The sequence below is a fragment of the Microchirus variegatus genome (assembly GCF_963457635.1).
Source record: "Microchirus variegatus genome assembly, chromosome: 17".
In the NCBI taxonomy this organism is placed as follows: Eukaryota; Metazoa; Chordata; class Actinopteri; order Pleuronectiformes; family Soleidae; genus Microchirus; species Microchirus variegatus.
In genome coordinates, this window is record NC_139818.1 from 718,043 (window position 1) to 736,483 (window position 18,441).

The 18,441-nt window shown below is 44.4% G+C and overlaps 1 protein-coding gene across 1 annotated transcript in view; it reads left to right on the forward strand.

Annotated features, from left to right (window-relative positions):
* Positions 1 to 18,441, forward strand: part of arb2a (ARB2 cotranscriptional regulator A) — a 140,211-nt gene that overhangs the window by 14,233 nt on the left and 107,537 nt on the right. The window contains exons 5-6 of the mRNA XM_083904092.1: positions 2,467 to 2,532; positions 4,085 to 4,276. Coding sequence (XP_083760218.1) covers positions 2,467 to 2,532; positions 4,085 to 4,276 — 258 coding nt within the window. The remainder of the gene's footprint in view (positions 1 to 2,466; positions 2,533 to 4,084; positions 4,277 to 18,441) is intronic.

Below are 18,441 nucleotides of genomic sequence, written 5' to 3' on the forward strand. Positions count from 1 at the left end.
AGGTAAATAATCCAGTGACTCACAGACTAAATGCTGAAGCTACATGGGATTAAATTATCTGTGGAGAAAAGAAAAAGAAAGTGTTATTTCATTGTTCAGAAAAGGACACGAGGCTACAAGAGGACACATATTTCTTTATTAAGTTGGAATACTTTGAGTTTGAGACCTCTGCTTTAAAGTAAATGTATAATACTACATTTAAAAGTACAGTCAATGACAAATACTGCTGTTTGTGTCCAGTATGAAGGATTTCTGTGGTGAAAAACCCTCGTGATTTAAATGGACTTTGTCTCTATCTCTTATCGCTTTAATCTTCCTCTCTCACTCTCCAATATTCTCCTCTCTTTGTGCGTCTTAATATTATTTGGCAAATCCACTCTCTGGTGTTTCTGCAAACATCCAGTGCTGACAGTGAAGGCACCGAGCGTCGCTTCCTGCAGGCATTTCATTAAAGCACTAATAGCACATTGATAATTAGGCGACAAAGAGGCTTTTCCTTATTGTACTGATCAGCTGCTGAGACGTGGTCCTCAGAGACACACACACACACACACAGAGCCAACCTCCTTCTGTGTGTGTGTGTGTGTGTGAGTGTGTGTGTCTGCTTTCAAGTCTTTGACGTTGCTTGTAAAAACAAAAGGCGACTGTAGTCATGTTAAATGCTGCTCTTCTTCCCTGTTTGACTGTTTGATGCTGTGTGTTTGTTGTTGTCACACACAAACACACAAACACACAAACCCAGGGTCACATGACTGCAGTCCACATTATGAATTGAAACATACAGATGCCCACCACTACACCGTATGTATATTTGATTCTTACGTATAATCTTCAGTGTCCACGCATCAGTGGAAATGAGTTTTCACAACAAAAATATTGCATTCCTTGGACTTTGTGGTTCCTCCATTAGTCGCTCTCTTCTTATTCTGTATCAGATGGTTGTCGCGCCTCCACCTGAGGCTCTGAACAAATAACAGGCTGCAAATGAAATTTCCTGTGAGGCTTATTGATGTTATTAAACACCAGCATACTGAGGCCCACAATCATTTTAGTCTTCATCAGAGCACAGGCTGACATTTGACTGAATTAGCTGCACGCACACGCACACACACACACACACACACACACACACACACACACACACACACACACACACACACACACACACACATTGGCATGTCTCAGACCAAACCTCTGATGCTGTTGTTGTTCTTTAACAGACAAATAAAGTTTGCCTTCAGAGACAAAAGACAATCACATTATCATGATTTATTAATGATGATTGTGACAAATTCAACTTCAACTTCCTTGTATTTGACCTTTTGTTGTCCTTTCAAATCAATGATGTTAAAGCAGGAATATTATAAAACCTGCACCTGTTTTTATCTTTGAATACTTTTGTAACGTTCACACATGCATCGTAGTTGTGTGTTTGGACTCTTGTTGCTCAGTTGTTGTGTGACTCTGAAGAGCGTGACGACGGTGAGGACACGCTCTGGAGCACCTGGCCTTTAGTGTCTCGATGTAGTTGCTGTGATGATTGAAAAGCAGACACAGGTTGTTGCTGACCCCTGGCTGTGGTCAGTGGTTGTGTTGCTGACCCCTGGCTGTGGTCAGTGGTTGTGTTGCTGACCCCTGGCTGTGGTCAGTGGTTGTGTTGCTGACCCCTGGCTGTGGTCAGTGGTTGTGTTGCTGACCCTTGGCTGTGGTTGTGTTGCTGACCCCTGGCTGTGGTCGGTGGTTGTGTTGCTGACCCCTGGCTGTGGTCGGTGGTTGTGTTGCTGACCCCTGGCTATGGTCGGTGGTTGTGTTGCTGGACGCAGACGTGATCAGGACATATGTGTCCTCCTGTCATCTGTGGTCTGTTCTCACTCTAAACTCTAAACTCTGGATTTCCCTCACTCACACGTTCTCGTCCAAATATGTGAACGTGTTCCACAAAGAGCTTCTTTCTGTTGTCGGCTGAAGAAAAGAAGGAAAGAGAGAGAAGAGAGAGAGAAAATGGAAAAGAAAGTTGTTAATGTCAGTGAACCATGAAAGCTTTGGCCTGAGGTTGGAATGACTCGGTATACAAGGTTCTTTAGTGCTGTGGCTGCAGGGATAAACATCACTTACATCAGCCTGCGCTTGTACAGGAGATTTCCTCTCCTGGCACTTACAACGACAACACACACACACACACACACACACACACACACACACACACACACACACACACACACACACACACACACACACACACACACACACACACACACACTGTGACACACACACACACACACCAGAGGGCAAACGAGGCTTCTGCACAGTATTTTCTCCTTGTGTTTCCAGCGTCACAGTTATTGCTCTGACTCGTTCACACACAGGTTGTTTGGCTTTTGTTGGATGTATTTGTATAAACAGCGGCGTAAAAATAGAATATCATCATCAGTGTAATGTGTGTTCTTTGTCTTCCTTTCTTTGCAGATCATCACTCACTACGTTTATGAGCTGCTGGAGAAAAAGTGCAACATGACTAAAGCTTTGCTGCCAGTAAGTACCTCGAGTGAGAAGGAGAGCGCGGCGTTTTCGCCTCTTTGATTCATGCCCTTGAAGATTAAAGGGAGTCTTAAATATGAAAATTGACGTAAATGCTTTGGCTTCAGACTGTGATGATATTGAGTCCTCTGTTTAAAAAAGAACATGAAGAAAAGCAGGATTGTCAGGAGTGAGCTCCTCTCATTCTCTGTCACTCCTGTCCTCACTCACTCTGACTCTCTTTAACCCCCTCCTCTGTGCGCGCACACACACACACACACTAACTGTATTGTGACATGTCGTATCAGAGGCTCAGCGTGCTCATGCTTAATCTGTTAAGCATTCATTTGTGAGGATGGGGCTTTCTCAGCATCACAGAGTGATTCTTTGCCCAGCTCATCCAGGCTCAGAGCAAACACTTGATCCCTTTTATTTGTTGTTGGAAGTCTCTGCCCCCCCCCTCCACACACACACACACACACTCTTTTTCCCCTTGTTCATAAAAGTTGTGATCATTTTTCAGGCTGCGTTTATAGGGATGTTAGGCAGCACCGCAGAGTTAGCTCGGGCGCTAACAGTGTCCATAAATCACTTAGCCAGAGACTCAGCTCCTTTCATTAGCCCCTGTACACTGTTACTGGTTTATCCTCCTGCCCTATTTATCTCATTATTCAACAGGAAAATTGCTCAGTTCTGCTTTTTCTGCCGCCCACCGCCTGTGTGTGTGTGTGTGTGTGTTACACTTGTGTGTGTGTGTGTGTGTGTGTCTGTGTGTTAGCGGTGGGTCGGTCCACCTGCATGGCGTTGAACTTGTGACCACAGATTTTAAGTAGATTAAGTGCAGTATGAGTGTAGGGTGAGGTTTTCTCCCCCTCTCGCCTCCCTTTGTTTGCCTGGATGAAGTTTTTGCAGCTGCCTCCTCAGACAAACACTGATGGACAGGAGACTTCTTTCTTTCTTCCAAGGATGCAAAGATGCACACACACACATATATATATATATATATCCTCTCCCTCAGGTTTAATCACACAAACACTGTGTCCACATCATGATTATTGATTATTTCTGTACTAATGCATCCGATGACAGAGGCCACAGTGGGGAAGTCTGTTTCTCCTTAAACACATTCATGTTAAAATGAAAGAACACATTTTATTCTTTCATTGTTTCATTCTGAATCAACAGAAACCAGAGCTTCACAGTAAATAATGCAGTGTTTAAGTAACACTAAAGGAGTCAATTTGACACCAATTCCACTAAAGACCAATTACACTCGTACTCATACATAGTGTTAAATTCTACTCAATTGGTTGAATTTAACACTGTTTTAGTGTCTTTATATTAAAGAGTTCAGTTTCTTACTATCTTCAGAGTATATTTAACACCTTAATGATATTTAAAACTATTCCAGAGAGTATTTGCTGTTTAAGTGTCTCAGTGTCACTTTAACTCTGTAAAATCTATTGTGTGTAATTTAAAAAGTCAATATCAATGTCCCAAATGTCTAAAAATAAAATTCCATGAACTAGAAGAGATGAAGAAAGTTGTGTTTCTCTGGATCATTCAGGAGGACGCCACAGAAGATGAACCCACCAGTTTTATTTACATGAGCCCTGATGCTTTGTCTAACCCATGGAAGCTGCTGGTTCTGATCCAGGGGAGTGGAGTGGTACGGGCCGGTCAGTGGTCCAGGAGACTCATCATCAACCAGGACCTGGACTCAGGGACCCAGATCCCCTTCATCACCAGAGCAATGGAGGTACAGTAAGTCCATGTGTTGTTGTTGTATTGATTTTATAATCCTGTTTCCTGTGGAGGACGACGTTTTCCTGTGGTGACAGCTACTGTTTGTAGCCTTCAGTTAGCATCAACGTTCTAAAGTTGTTTAGTTTGTGCAGAGTCAGCGGCCGACAAAGAGCTGACCACAGTCCTGATAAAAATATGAAATAGCCTTTTTTAGCCTTTTTTAAACCATTTGTGGAAAAACATCTCATTGAGAATCAGGTGAAAAAACAAGAACCAAGTAACGCCACCTGAATTTTACACACTGGACCTTTAAAAGAGCCTTGACTTCAGTCACTGACTGCCCTGACCGTACCATTTTACTCTGGTGCTGCCAAATATTGGAACAGTAGGTCCTGGTTATTTTGGTACGTGCCTTCCTAACTGAACCAAACTGAGGGAGCACAGTGTGAAGTGAACCTGATTTTCTTACTGCTCTCTGCTCTTCAGTCATTTGTCATTTCTCTGTTTTCATTCACTAAAACTAATACAACTTTATCTTCAATATCGTGTACAATTTTACACAAAAGTGTAACGATTAAAAATAAAAATGTTCTTTCTGTATGATCAGATAATATAATAATATATTACCTATTATGACTTAAATAACAACTGAGCTCTATTCACAGGTGCAAACATAGATTTAATTATGAAAACATATATGAACACTTGTGCTAAACTCTTCCTCAATGTTCCAGTCAGATTTTTTCTGATGTGCCATTCCTGCACGCTGACGCGAGTCGTGAGAGTTCATCTAAAATGTAAATGTGCTTTTCTTTACTCTACTGTCTGCACACACACACACACACACACACACACACACACACACACACACACACACACACACACACACACACACACACACACACACACACACACACACACACACACACACACACACACACACACACAGGGGAGAAGGTGTCTCTGACTGTCTTGTTCTTTTTCATCCCCATCTCTTTGCTCATTTGTCAACCTGGCCACGAGTACCTGTGTAATTTCATCAGCCTGCTCTTCAAATTGACTTAGAGAAGCTCCTGCTCTCTCTCCCTCCTCCCTCCTCCTCCTCCTCCTCCTCTCTAACCCCCCCCCCCCACCTCCTCCTCCTCCTCTCTAAACCCCCCCACCACCTCCTCCTCCGTCCATCAGAATGCCATAAAGGTTTCAGTGCTGTGTAAATCCAGAGCTGCTGAGCACAACAACAGGAGAGATTTTGGTTGTGTGAGTTTTGTGCTCCTGTGTGTGTGTGTGTTTGTGTGGGTGTGTACTCACGGATCCCCCCCCCCCCCCCCCCCCCTCCGGTCTCTCACTGGTGTTACAGTTGTGTTGCAGTGAGTCCATAGTGACAGCTTAGATATAGACAACATGGGATGTGTGTGTAGTGCAAGTGTTGCTCATTCATCATCGTAAACAGGAAATCGTGTTCTTACACCCTGACAAATCATCATCATCATCATCATCCAGGCACTTTGTTCTGTGTCTGTCTGTGTGTGTGTCTGTGTGTGTGTGTCTGTGTGTGTCTGTGTGTGTGTGTCTGTGTGTGTCTGTGTGTGTGTGTCTGTGTGTGTCTGTGTGTGTGCGTGCATGCTCAGACTTCAACAGTCAATTCATGCTGTCTTCAACTATTACAGGCATGTTGGTGGTTGATGGTGTCGTACCATGTAATTGGTGTGGATGGGTTGTACCATGTTTACCATGATATAAAGTCTGGTGTTCTATACAGACATGGTTCACACTGACTTTTCCTCTGTGGCAAACGCAGGAGACGACAAACAGGAGGAAGACTCTCATGAAGCAGCTTGAGGAAACACAAACACTTAATGACTGATTATACAGTAAGATCTCACAGTGTCGACATGCAGCCATGTGAGAATATGTAAATGAGGAGGCGTCGTCCAAACAAACATCTGAAAACACATGTGCAAATGTGTCACTAAAGCACTCTTAATCTTTGAAGCGTCATAGAACTTTGGCAACGTGACAGTTACTCAATGGTTCTGATTTACAAATGTGTTTGTGTCAAAATGTTGACAATTTGAGGTTCGGTTTTATTCTGTTTAGTTCCTGAGTTCAGCTCATGTGGATGCATTCACAGGGAGATGTTTGGAAATACAACGCCTGCATTAAAACTATAAAGAGATATGCAAATATTTTAAACAGATCCTTGTTCAGGGCGATGCCGACTATTATGATGGTGAATTTCAAGTCATTCTGAGATACTTTCTGTGAGAATATGGGCAGAGAATTTTTGTTTGTGACTTTGAGCAAAGTTTAAGACCAGGTTAAAGGAAATCTTTGATCTTTATCTTGGATAAAAGAAAACCTCTTTGTGTGTGTGCGTGTGCGTGTGCGTGTGCGTGTGCGTGTGCGTGTGCGTGTGTGTGTGTGTGCGTGTGCGTGTGCACATGGAAAAATATCTATTCCCAGAGCCTGGAGGTAAGGTGACAGGTGAGAGGAGGATGATGCTCAAGCAGCAACTAGTGAGTGGGGGAAAGAAAGAGGAGTGTGAGGCAGAAAGGAGAGGAATTATGATTGGTTGGAAAAGGACAGAAGAAGAGAGAAGTAGAGGAGAATAGAAAGGATTGAAGCAGGAAGAGAGAATGAGAGGAGGACTAGGACTAGGGAGGGACTGGCAGAGGACAGACGGAGTATAGAGAGTATAGAGAGTCGGCAGAAGGCTGGCGTCTGACAGCTCCACTACTGGGAGAAGGCCTCTTAATGACAGCTTATTCCTTCATGATTTCAATTCCTGACAGTCGACAGGTCTGCTTGTTGCATCATGGCAGCTGTATCATTACCTTCTGGCCCTGTCACTGCTCTGCATCCTGAGACTGAGCTGCTGGAGGAGGAGGTGGAGGGAGGTGCAACTGGGATTGGAGGGGATTGAGAGGGAGGGAGGAAAAGAAAGAAAGAAAGAAAGAAAGAGGGAGATTGTGATGCTGTAGCCAGAATAATTGCAGAAGGACGACACATTGGAAAGTGGATCATTAGTTAAAGCAGCTGGTGGAATAAAAGTGAGGCTTCCGGCAAGTTTGGAGAGAAACTTGTTGATCTCTGCTGCTTCACTCATTTGTTCTAGAAACAAACATTTTCTTTATTTCTCTACACTTCACCTGTTTTAGAAAAGTTCTTCCACGCAATGTTTTCCAATAACTGGAGTTAATAAAAGTTCATTTTTAGATATAACTCTGTTTTTGCTCTCTTTAGTCACTGTTCAGACACAATTAGTTAGTTTATACTGTCGTCACCTCCTGTGTGTGTGTGTGTCGCTGTGTTTTATTCAGGTTTGGGCAGAATCATCAGTTTCACTTCTTCAAACTTAAAAATCCATAAAAAAAACACTTGTAAACAAGATATGGAAGAATATTTATATAGAAATTTACTGCTGGTCTATTCACACAAGACAAGGCAAGTTCATTTGTATAGCACCATTGTTACACAAGGCAATTCATAGTGCTTTACAGGAAAGGAAATACATTTGAAATTAAAACACAATCAATTAAAAAATCAGTTATATCAGTTATGAAGGTTGTGACGTCAGAATCAGAGTCTGAGAACACAATTGTTGTATCTTTTAGAAACTGGTTTATAAATAAAGATCTTTACTGTTCAGTCTGCCCCCCCCCCCCTCAATAGTGAGTGAGGCTGGACACTGGAAAGAAAGAAAGGAGGATAGAATGAGGGGGTGTGGTGTTTTCAAAAGTGTGTCAAAAGCCCTGGGGTTTGTATCTGCCCAGAATTTCAATGGGAGGCTGAAAGAGGGCAACGGGGCAGAGCAACTCCAGCACTGAAGAAATCCTCTATTAATTTATGTCATGCACCCCCCCACCACACCACCTCCCCTCCCTCCCTCAGAGCTGGATGATGTCTTGTTCAACATCAGATTCACACTCTGGCATCGTCCTGTGTTGTTTTGTGTGTGTGTGTGCGTGTGTGTGCATTCTCTCTCTCTCTCCACTCGTTCTGACTCCATTCACAGTTCGTCCACTTCCTCCTTTCTCATTAGTTCCTCTAATTCCCCCCAAGCTGTGAGTTAACCTGTGTGTGTGTGTGTGTGTGTGTGTGTGTGTGTGTGTGTGTGTGTGTGTGTGTGTGTGTGTGTGTGTGTGTGTGTGTGTGTGTGTGTGTGTGTGTGTGTGTGTGTGTGTGTGTGTGTGTGTGTGTGTGTGTGTGTGTGTGTTGTGTGTGTTGTGTGTGTTGTGTGTGTTGTGTGTGTTGTGTGTGTTGTGTGTGTTGTGTGTGTGTGTTGTGTGTATCTTGAGGCATCAGGTGGCTACAGAAGTCAGACGTGTATCGTTCTGTCCAGGTTGCCAGGTTTAGCCTGAGGACAGTGTGTGTGTGTGTGTGTGATAGGGTCAAAAGATGCTCTGCCTAGACATGGCCTTGTAATGGTAGCCCTGCGAGCGTCTCTCACACACACACGCACACGCACACACACGCACACACACACACAGGTCCAGGTGTAAAGGTCCCAGCACATCCCGGAGCTCAGATCAATGCACTTGACACCTTCAAAGGCAGGTGTGGGGCTGCACTTGCTCTGGGGTTAACCCTCTTTTAAATAACCTCCCGTGGGAACACAGCTGTCAATAACCCAGCATAATCACCGGGGCCAGGCCGCCGAGGGCTCGGCTGCATGGGCCAAATTAAAAATTGATCAGAGGGAGAGAAAACATTATTTTGTGGAGGTATTCCCTGTCCTAACAGGAATACTGCTGCTGCTGCTGCTGATGATGATGATGATGATGTATGTGAAATCTCATCAACCTCAGGTCCATGGTAGATATCTAGAGACCTATTTATCTATCTATCTGACCCCCCCCCCCCCACACACACACACACACACACACACACTTCACATCAACAATAGAGTCCTGTCCCTGTTGTAAAAATATATTTGCATATTGAGTGTCTTTGCCTGCTTTTCTTGAGTGTGTGTGTTTATATGTGCTCTGTGTGTGTGTGTCTGTGTGTGTGTGTTTATACATGTGTTCTGTGTGTTTGTGTGTGTGTGCATACTGTATGAGCATGCAGCTGATTGTTATGTGCTCCAGGTAATCGTACATCATCCCCTCTCTGTGTAGCGTGTGTGTGTGTGTGTGTGTGTGTGTGTGTGTGTGTGTGTGTGTGTGTGTGTGTGTGTGTGTGTGTGTGTGTGTGTGTGTGTGTGTGTGTGTGTGTGTGTGTGTGTGTGTGTGTGTGTGTGTGTATTGATTGTGGTCTCATTGAGTTTCTCTTGGCACAGAGCCTTTATTCGTGGGCCTGATATAAAGCAGATCTGTTCATCCTCAGGCTTCCTCTCTGAAAACACAGACTATTGTTTCAGGAGACACTGATGAATGACACGGACTCTTTACAATGAGTGTGAAGTATTTACAGAACACAGCGTCGCTCATATCACTCTGAAGATCAACTCTTTAAACTCTATTTAAAAGACATATTCTTTTGGGAGAGTGAGGCTAATATTCTGATGACCTCTGACTCTGTCGTTTCCATCAGATAAAGAGTGAGTCAGGGTGAACTCATGTTAGGACATTTTATATTTGAAATGGCACAACACGTTTTTCTTTTTGCTTTTCTATCAGTGAAAGAACCTGGAACCTGGTTCCTGCTCTGATAGAACCTGGTTCCTGCTCTGGTAGAACGATGCCCAACTGTAGATCAATGGCGTTCATCTCTAACATTTAGGGAGGAGAGTTTTCTGATGAAAGCCGAAAACTCATGTAGACTCTGTTGTTTGTTGTGTGTGATTTTCTCGACTGACGCTGCCACAGAAAAATGAGAAGAGAAGGAAGATGAAATAGAAACGAGGACAAAGTGAGTTTGATCTAATTGTCAGAGATTATTTAGGAGGAAACATTTATTAGCACACGTGTGATAATTGACTTTATTTTCCCCTCCTTTAAATTAACACATTACACTATCAAAACTGCTTTGTTTCTCCGTGTGTGTGCATGCGTGTGTGTGTGTGTGTGTGTGTGTGAGGTGGGTAGTAGGTCATTTGCTGCTGCAGGCTGTGTGTGTGCGTCCCAATGGGAAGGTCTTGTTTAGTCTCTCTTCCAGAAGCCCCCAAGGCAGTGTGTGTGTGGATACCTCTTCACTCTCTCACTGGGAACACACACATACACACACACACACACACACACACACACACACACACACACACACACACACACACACACACACATAGGAGAAAATAAAACATTCACAGTCTTTTGCACAGTTCACCGTGTGTGGCAGCATGTTAACTGTGTGATGATGGATAATCCAACAGATTTTACTTCATGAGTTTAACTGTGTTAATGCTGTGGATATTGTAGTGTGGTGTAGTGTACTGTTGTGTGGTGTTGTGTAGTGTTGTGTGCACCTTTTACATATAAAGACAAACAGTTCACCTCACACTGATGAAGTCCATCAGCTGCACACGACTCTCATCCTGTCACCTGGTGACATTCCCGTGCTGCACACAGGAAGTGATTTGTTTTATGTCAGCAGAGACTGAGGCAACAGACATGAATTCTGCTGCTGAAATAAAAACAACAGTTTGAGTGGATCAGTGGAGTGAGTCGTCTTTCAGCTGGAAAGTTGTGGGTTCAATTCTCGGCTCTCCACGTCTAGTATTCTATAAATAAAGACTATTTACCGTTAATACTTCTTGTCCCCGCCCGCCCCTGCACACACACACACACAAACGCTCCTTTAATCCAGAGGCAGAATAATAATAATAATAAGAAAAGTTACGCGCTGCAGCTTTAAGTGATGTGGCCTGCAGACAGAGTCAAGGCTCGCTTTCATCCTCTTGTAAATGTTTACGTCTCCTTCATCTCTGCAGCTTTGCAGAGGTTAGAAGTTGTTTAGCTACAGGAGGAAATTGAGTTTTGTGAGGTAACACATCGATGACACCGCACACGCTACACTACAAACACACACACGCACAATCAGCCAGTGAGCATCTCGTGGAGTCAAAGGTCAAAGCTGCTGTAAGCTCTACAGTACCAGTGTCAGGCTCCTGGACTGTGTGTGCTACACTTTGATGGATGAGAGGAAACCGGGCTCTTAAATAAGGGTTACCAGGGTTCTGGAGGGTCCATCAGGGTTACAGGCAAACAACAACAACAACAACAGCTTTGCTTTAATAGTTTTTAGTGTCGACTCTGTGCTTAGAAATGAAAATAGATGCTGGACGACTTTGGTTTGTTTTTCAACACTTTTACTCACATCCAGATTTGTCATCCTGTGCAGATGATTAGGAATATACTGTAGACCATGGATTTACTTGATGCCTTTTTAGTTATTCACTCTCTGTACGTGAACCAGAACATCCACCTCCATCCCATAATATAAACACACGTCAGGTTTAATGTCTGGTGTCTCCTCGTCACAAAGTGCTGAGCCTGAGCTCACGACACAAACACCTTCACTGCAGCTTGTTAAGATCTGTTCCTTTTGTCACATTACATGTCACTTATAGTTTCATCAGCGCTAACACCACTCTGTGCGTTTGCTCCCCTTTATCTGATATTATGGAGCTTGGTGATAGGTGTTATTATCCTGCTGTACGCTGACAGCCTCTCCCTGAACCCTCCGAGGAGCACGCCACGCTGCGCTTGGCTGACTTGTTTGCGCTGATGTCAAGTTTTAGCGGTTAGCAGGCGGTTACCATATGCCACTGTGCTGCTGTCGCCCCTAATGTCACTCAAACCAGTGTCAGCCTGAGCTCAAAACACACACACACACACACACACACACACACACACACACACACACACACACACACAGACAGACACACAAACACACAAACAAAACCATGAAGGAAATGGAGATATCCTGCAGTAAGAATAGAGGAGTCACAGAGTGTTTGAGGTGCTATGATAGGACAAAGTAGTCCTGAGTTATTTCACCAGCTGATGGACGGACGCTTGAAGTGAGAGAAGTCATGAGTGACACCAACACAAACCTTAACGTACACTTAAGTGTGCGCTAAATAACTGCTGCTTTGACTGCAGACAAAACAAAAGAATGGACTCAACGACGTACAGAACACTGTTCAGCTGACAACTGAAAACCTCCTGGTTCTCTTTGAATGGAGCGGAGTCAAATATCAGGGAAAATAAAATGAGTGTTTTGTGTTTATCTCAAACAGAGTTCTTGTATGAGGTTGTTCTCCGTGTTACTGATGTTTGTTGGACAAAGTCACAGGAAGTGGACTTTAGTTTTCATTGGGTTGTTCTCATGAAGATACAATGATTTAGACCAGTAGTCAATGTTAGGCATGAACTGGTTATGTCTTTAAAGGATGGCTCTGCGATGCCTGACAGCTGATAACCTGTCCTGTCGTCCTCTTCCTCCTCTTCCTCGTCTTTGTCCATCTTCAGATGTTGGTGCTGTTTCCTGGTGTTAACAGAGTTGTTGTGTTGTGCTTGTTATTCACAGAGGGAACACGGCCTGCGGCTCTCTGTTCATTTTGACCTTCTTCAAACTTGCCCTTCGCTTTTCCTCCTGAGTTTTTTTCTTCTTCTCTCTTTTCTTTCTTGTTTTTCTGAGGTTTCTGTTTCCTCTTCATCTCTGGCGCTGCCTTTGTGGCTGTTTCATCCACAGTGCGGCGCAGTAGCCTTTGAGTGGCTGTGTCTTTGGCCTCTGACAGATCAGGATGGCAGTGTGTGACCACCGAGGATTTAGCTGCTTCTCTATTCCACTCAGACTGTGACTCATTTCTCTCTCTCTCTCTCTCCTCCTTCTCCACTTCTCTCACTCTCAGCATCTAAATTAAACATCAGTTAAATTGCTGAGCAGCAGCTTGGATGGACAGTGATAAAGTAGTAACATTTCAGCAACAGTGACATGACACGGTGCTGTACAACCCCAGGGAATGATGAGAGAGAAAAGTGCCGTCATCCATTTTAATTTCACTGATATCATTGTATGAAGAGAGTGAGGCAGAGCAGAGAAGTGAGAAGTCTCCGTCCAGAGACTGCAGTGTCTTCTGGTGACCTACATGCAACCTCTTTGAAGTCCTCATGCTGATCTCTCTATAGGCTGCAGAGCTGCTGCACAGACGTGAACTGAAGAAGGAAATAATGATGATGAGGTGAATCACATTCACAGGGTTTCTGCCTCTGCATGTGTACATGTGTGTACATGTGTGTGTACATGTGTACATGTGTGTGTCTGCTGTTTAAGGCCTGTGTGTTTGCGTATCCCTCTGTGTGTGAGTGTGGAGCTATAATGTCAGGCCAAACGCAGCCTTTATCCTTTAGCCCAGCGCATTATAGGAGACAGTGGTGCATCATCAGGAGAGCTGACCTAGAATAGTCCTATCACTCTGCACTGAGCTCCACGTCTGCCCTCTCCTGTGATCACTGTGCTGCCAATGCTGCAGTCTATACACTGTGTGTGTGTGTGTGTGTGTGTGCGTGACCCAGTTCAGTTAGAGGTGTCGTCAGTGTCTTGCCCCTGGTGAGGACACACACACACACACACGTTAAGGCCACCTTAAACTTCTCCGACTGTGTAATGACTTGCTGCTGTTTTGATGATCATCCAAAAGTGTTATGTGTGATGAGATAACTGATGATGAGAAAAACTCCTGTAATGTGATGTCACTGACACAAAGTGATGCTGATCATCTTCTGATGTCTCTCTGTTTCTGTGTGTGAGCGTTAGACTGGACAAAGAAGAAGAAGAAGAGCAGGGTTTAGAAGGAAGTCGCTCATTTGTTGCTCTGTTGTTTGGCTCGAGCCTCAGGAGAAGAGTTCATGTTGTTTTTACTTGTGTGAGAAACACAAGATGGCAGAAATGTAATGTAAATATCAGCAATAACAGCCTCATATTTGTTCTGAATGCATGATGAGATTATATAAAACGCTGCTTTAAGACGTGACACGAATGCTAAGACATGAATCCAGACGCGTGTCACTGTTCTCTTTACTGAACACAACACAAACACAAACGATACACAAGTTACACAACATGGAAATGTGTTTCCTCTTCATAAGACGAACCAGAACAAACGCTGAAGTCTACCAATGCACAGCATATACTGTACTACATGGTCACTGTCAACTCCTTCAATTATCCACAGACTTCCCATCCCTCCACCCCTCCACCCCTCCATCCCTCCATCCCTCCATCCTTCCATCCTTCCATCCTTCCACCCCTCCACCCCTCCACCCCTCCATCCTTCCATCCTTCCACCCCTCCATCCCTTCACCCCTCCACCCCTCCATCCTTCACTCCTTCCACCCCTCCACCCCTCCACCCCTCCACCCCTCCACCCCTCCACCCCTCCATCCCTCCACCCCTCCATCCTTCCATCCTTCCACCCCTCCATCCCTCCATCCCTCCATCTTCCCACCTGCTCCCCATTGAAAGCCCATGTGTGTGTGTGTGGACTCTGCTGGGGGCATGCTTAACCTTCTTCCTGCTGCACAACACAAGGAGACACACATGCTCGTCTTCAAGTTGGGCTTCAATTAAAACACCCACTTCACTTTTTTCCCCTCTTCCTTTCTCCTTTCCCGTCTTTCTTTCATTCCCTTCCTTTGCTTTCTGTTTGAAGTTAGCCTGAGGCCTCGCAGAGCCTCATCAACCCTTTGCCTTGGCTAGATTGCATACAGGTACCCTCTGTGGCTATTTCAAATGACTTAATTAGCTTCTGAGTGCAGAGGGTTTGTAAAAGTCTCTCTCTCTCTTTCTCTCCCCTATCATCCTCCTCTCCTCCTCCTCCTCCTCCTCTGTCTGTCTCTTCTTCTCTGTCTTCAGAGAGAGAGAGAAAATGATTGAGCCCATGTGACACATTTAGTCCCTCGCCGTGTGGTTTCACTTTCTAGGTCATGCTCTGGCTGTGAAGCTGACTGCAGCCTATTACCTTGTAGAATAAGACGACACACGCGCACACACACACACACACGCACGCACACACACACACACACACACAGTTTACTTTGATTGTCACCCTGCATCTTTAGCTGTAGGCAGCATTCACCCGGCTTCCCTGGTAATTGATGTTATTTTCATTGATGCAATATTTATTAATGCAACAGTCGAGCAGCGTGTGAACGTACAAGTGGAAATGTGCTCCTCGCTATTTGCTCAGCGAGTTTGACTCGTGTTTGTTTGGAGGCTGAGACACAAGCTAACACTGTGTTTCTGGTGTGTTAAGTCCCCGAGCACACACACACACACACACACACACACACACACACACACACACACACACACACACACACACACACACACACACACACACAAACACACACACTGATCAAGGTGTAGCGTTGTGTTCTGACTGTTTTTGTCTCTGACAATAACGTCAAGGGCACGGCCCACTGCTGTATGAACAACAACAGAAAAGAATCTGTGTTAGCATATCCATCTTAGCCACGACACACACACTTACTACGCTGCTTTGTCTATGTGTGTGTGTGTGTGTGTGTGTGTGTGTGTGTGCTCTCCTTCAGGGGGACACAGTAAACAGCAGAATCATGTTTGTTGTTGTCGACAGTTGTAAAGTCAGAGTGTGTCGACTCGTCTGCAGCAAAGACTCACAAACACACACACACACTGTGTCAGAAGTGTTGTCAGTGTTTGAGGAGCGGTCCCTGAATGCACCTCCTCCTTTGGCTTTGTCAACTGTCAAGGTCTTGAAAGTCGGGGAGGGAGAAAGTTTTTTTGCTCCATAAAGCTTTATTGTAATGAAGTGCCTGACGGAAACATATGACCACAAGGATGTGATCACTGATGGTCATCAATGACTAAATGAGTTCTCTCAGGCCTCGGGCCGTGGACCAGATCTCAGGGGGTTGGGCCGAGCAAAGTGCCTGTTAACTTCTGGCTCTGTGGTCCAGCTATAGCTTAGTGGCTCGCTGCAGGCCTGTGTTAAAAACCTGGGCCTGGTAAATTAAGTTTGGCAGCGTGGACAGCCTGTGGCAGCACACACACACACACACACACACACACTCTCCCATTACCCAATCTTAATTGGCTGCATTCCCTCCCTCTCTCTCTTGGACAGACCTACAGGTCTGTTGGTTCTCTGGCAGAGACGCAGCAGCTGAGTCTGGGCATGTGAGCAGGTTTGAGGGCATGGAAGAAATTGGAAAGAGTGAAGCAGATACAGACTTTACAGTCAGGTTAGAGCCCACAGAGCGGTCAGTACGGACTGAGGTCACTGTCCGGTCTTTGCTCCTGAAGGAAAACAGTGGAGAAACTTTTAAAGTTCTTCAAACACAGAAACGTGAGACTTTTCTGACATCAAACATGTTACGACCAATGCTCGTATTGTCAGTGAAGTTACACTCATTCTAAGTTTTTGTCGGAGTGCAATTTGCTGACGTGGAATAGCTGTGATAATAAGACAGGCGAAGATGATGAGTCTTTTCCATCATAGTTTCTCAGTGGATTAAGGTCCAGACTGGACATCACTGTCACTGAGGTCAAATGGGTCTGTTGATTGTTAACACTAGGTGGCGACACGCCCTCATTTCAGTATTAGGTGTTTGCTGGTTGACTTATTTCATCACAGACTAACACAGCATTAGCTGCTAGAACCACGTCTTACTTCCGTCTTCTTTTATTTCCGTCTCAGAGAGAGTTCATGAACACTGAGGTCAGTCTGAAAGTCCCTGTAATAGTCATTTATTTACCGACACATGATCAGTGTGTGTTAGTCTGAAACTCTGTTTGTCTGACATCGTTTAAACTAAATGAGTCTTTTCCCAATCTGAAAAACTTTCTCATTCTTTGTATTTAAGTATTTGAGTTGACCTCATTTTTCGGACACTATCAGTAACGTCGTAGAACCGAGACATGAGCGACTGAAACTGTTGTTGAATTCCTGCTCAGCCTCACAATCAGGACCGTGGTGGTGATTCCTCAACACTGAGTCACACTGAAGAGAAAATATCTTGGATTGAATTTTTTTTGCACATTTCCAGGCGACTTATTACAGCCACAGTCAGAGGAGAAGCTTCTCTGCTTCTCTGCTTCTCCACTCGCTGAGGACTTGTCATGAGCTGTCAGCCGGCTTGTTCTCCATGTGACTGTCACTGCTCTGGATACCAGCCAATTGGTGAACTGTGTGTGTGTGTGTGTGTGTGTGTGTGTGTGTGTTGCCCTCAGAACACTTTGTTGATTCTGCTCTGCAGTGTCAGTGACACATTGAGTGGATTTGGTGGGAGTCCCCTGGTTTCCCTCGTGCTGTGTTTACTCCATCTGTTTACTCCCCAAAAACACTCTCAAATCTATTACCCATCTTTCTCGCCTGTTCCCTCTATTTTCCTCCCTCTCTCTCCCTCCCTCCCTCTCTTATTTACCCCTGACTTCTCCTGACTTGTTGTTTCAAATCAGTAGCTGTGTGGTAGTCGGCTGGTGTTCCTGTCGACAGCCAGCGCTCGTCTCTGCCTCAGCAGGAGGTGGGATTGAGTTTCTCTCAGCCATCCATCTTTTTACTCCAAAAGCCAGAACACACTATTTTCCTGGATCGATGTTTTTTACGTCTGTGTTTTTCATTAACAGGATAGTTGAACCACAGACTGCGAGTAAAAATAAGTCAATTACACTGTGTTGCATCTGGCATTTGTCACAGATCAATGGCTGTGGTGGTTTTCACATCAGCGTCTCCGTCACCTCGTCTTACCTTATTCCCTTTACTCCTGAGTTTATACAGGGTTTTGACCAGGGTATAATCCGGCATAATTCCAGGGTCAAATTATTCTACACTATGCACAGAGTTTTTTTTATTGGCTGTGGCTCTAATCTGCATTAGTTGGAAAGCAGGAGTTGGTTGAACTCGCTCATTTCTTTTTTGTCTGCTTCACTTTGACAGTGAGGTAACTTCCAGCTTCATAATAAAGTAAATTCTGATTGTGATTTCCAGAAGATTCTGGTAGTTAGCAAAGCTCTTAGCATGAAGGGTTTTAGCGATCCTTACTTTGACAGTATTCAATATTAGTTTATTTCATCTTATTAGCAAATTAAAATCATTCGCTCACCATTGAGATACCAAAGATGTTAAATAATAAAGTCACTTCACACATTAGTAAAATTAAAAACCACTGGTAAAGTGGGACGTAATATTGATTTGGTGATATATCGTCGTCCTTCCTCGTGTGACACGGTATTTAAAAATGAAAATATAAGGCA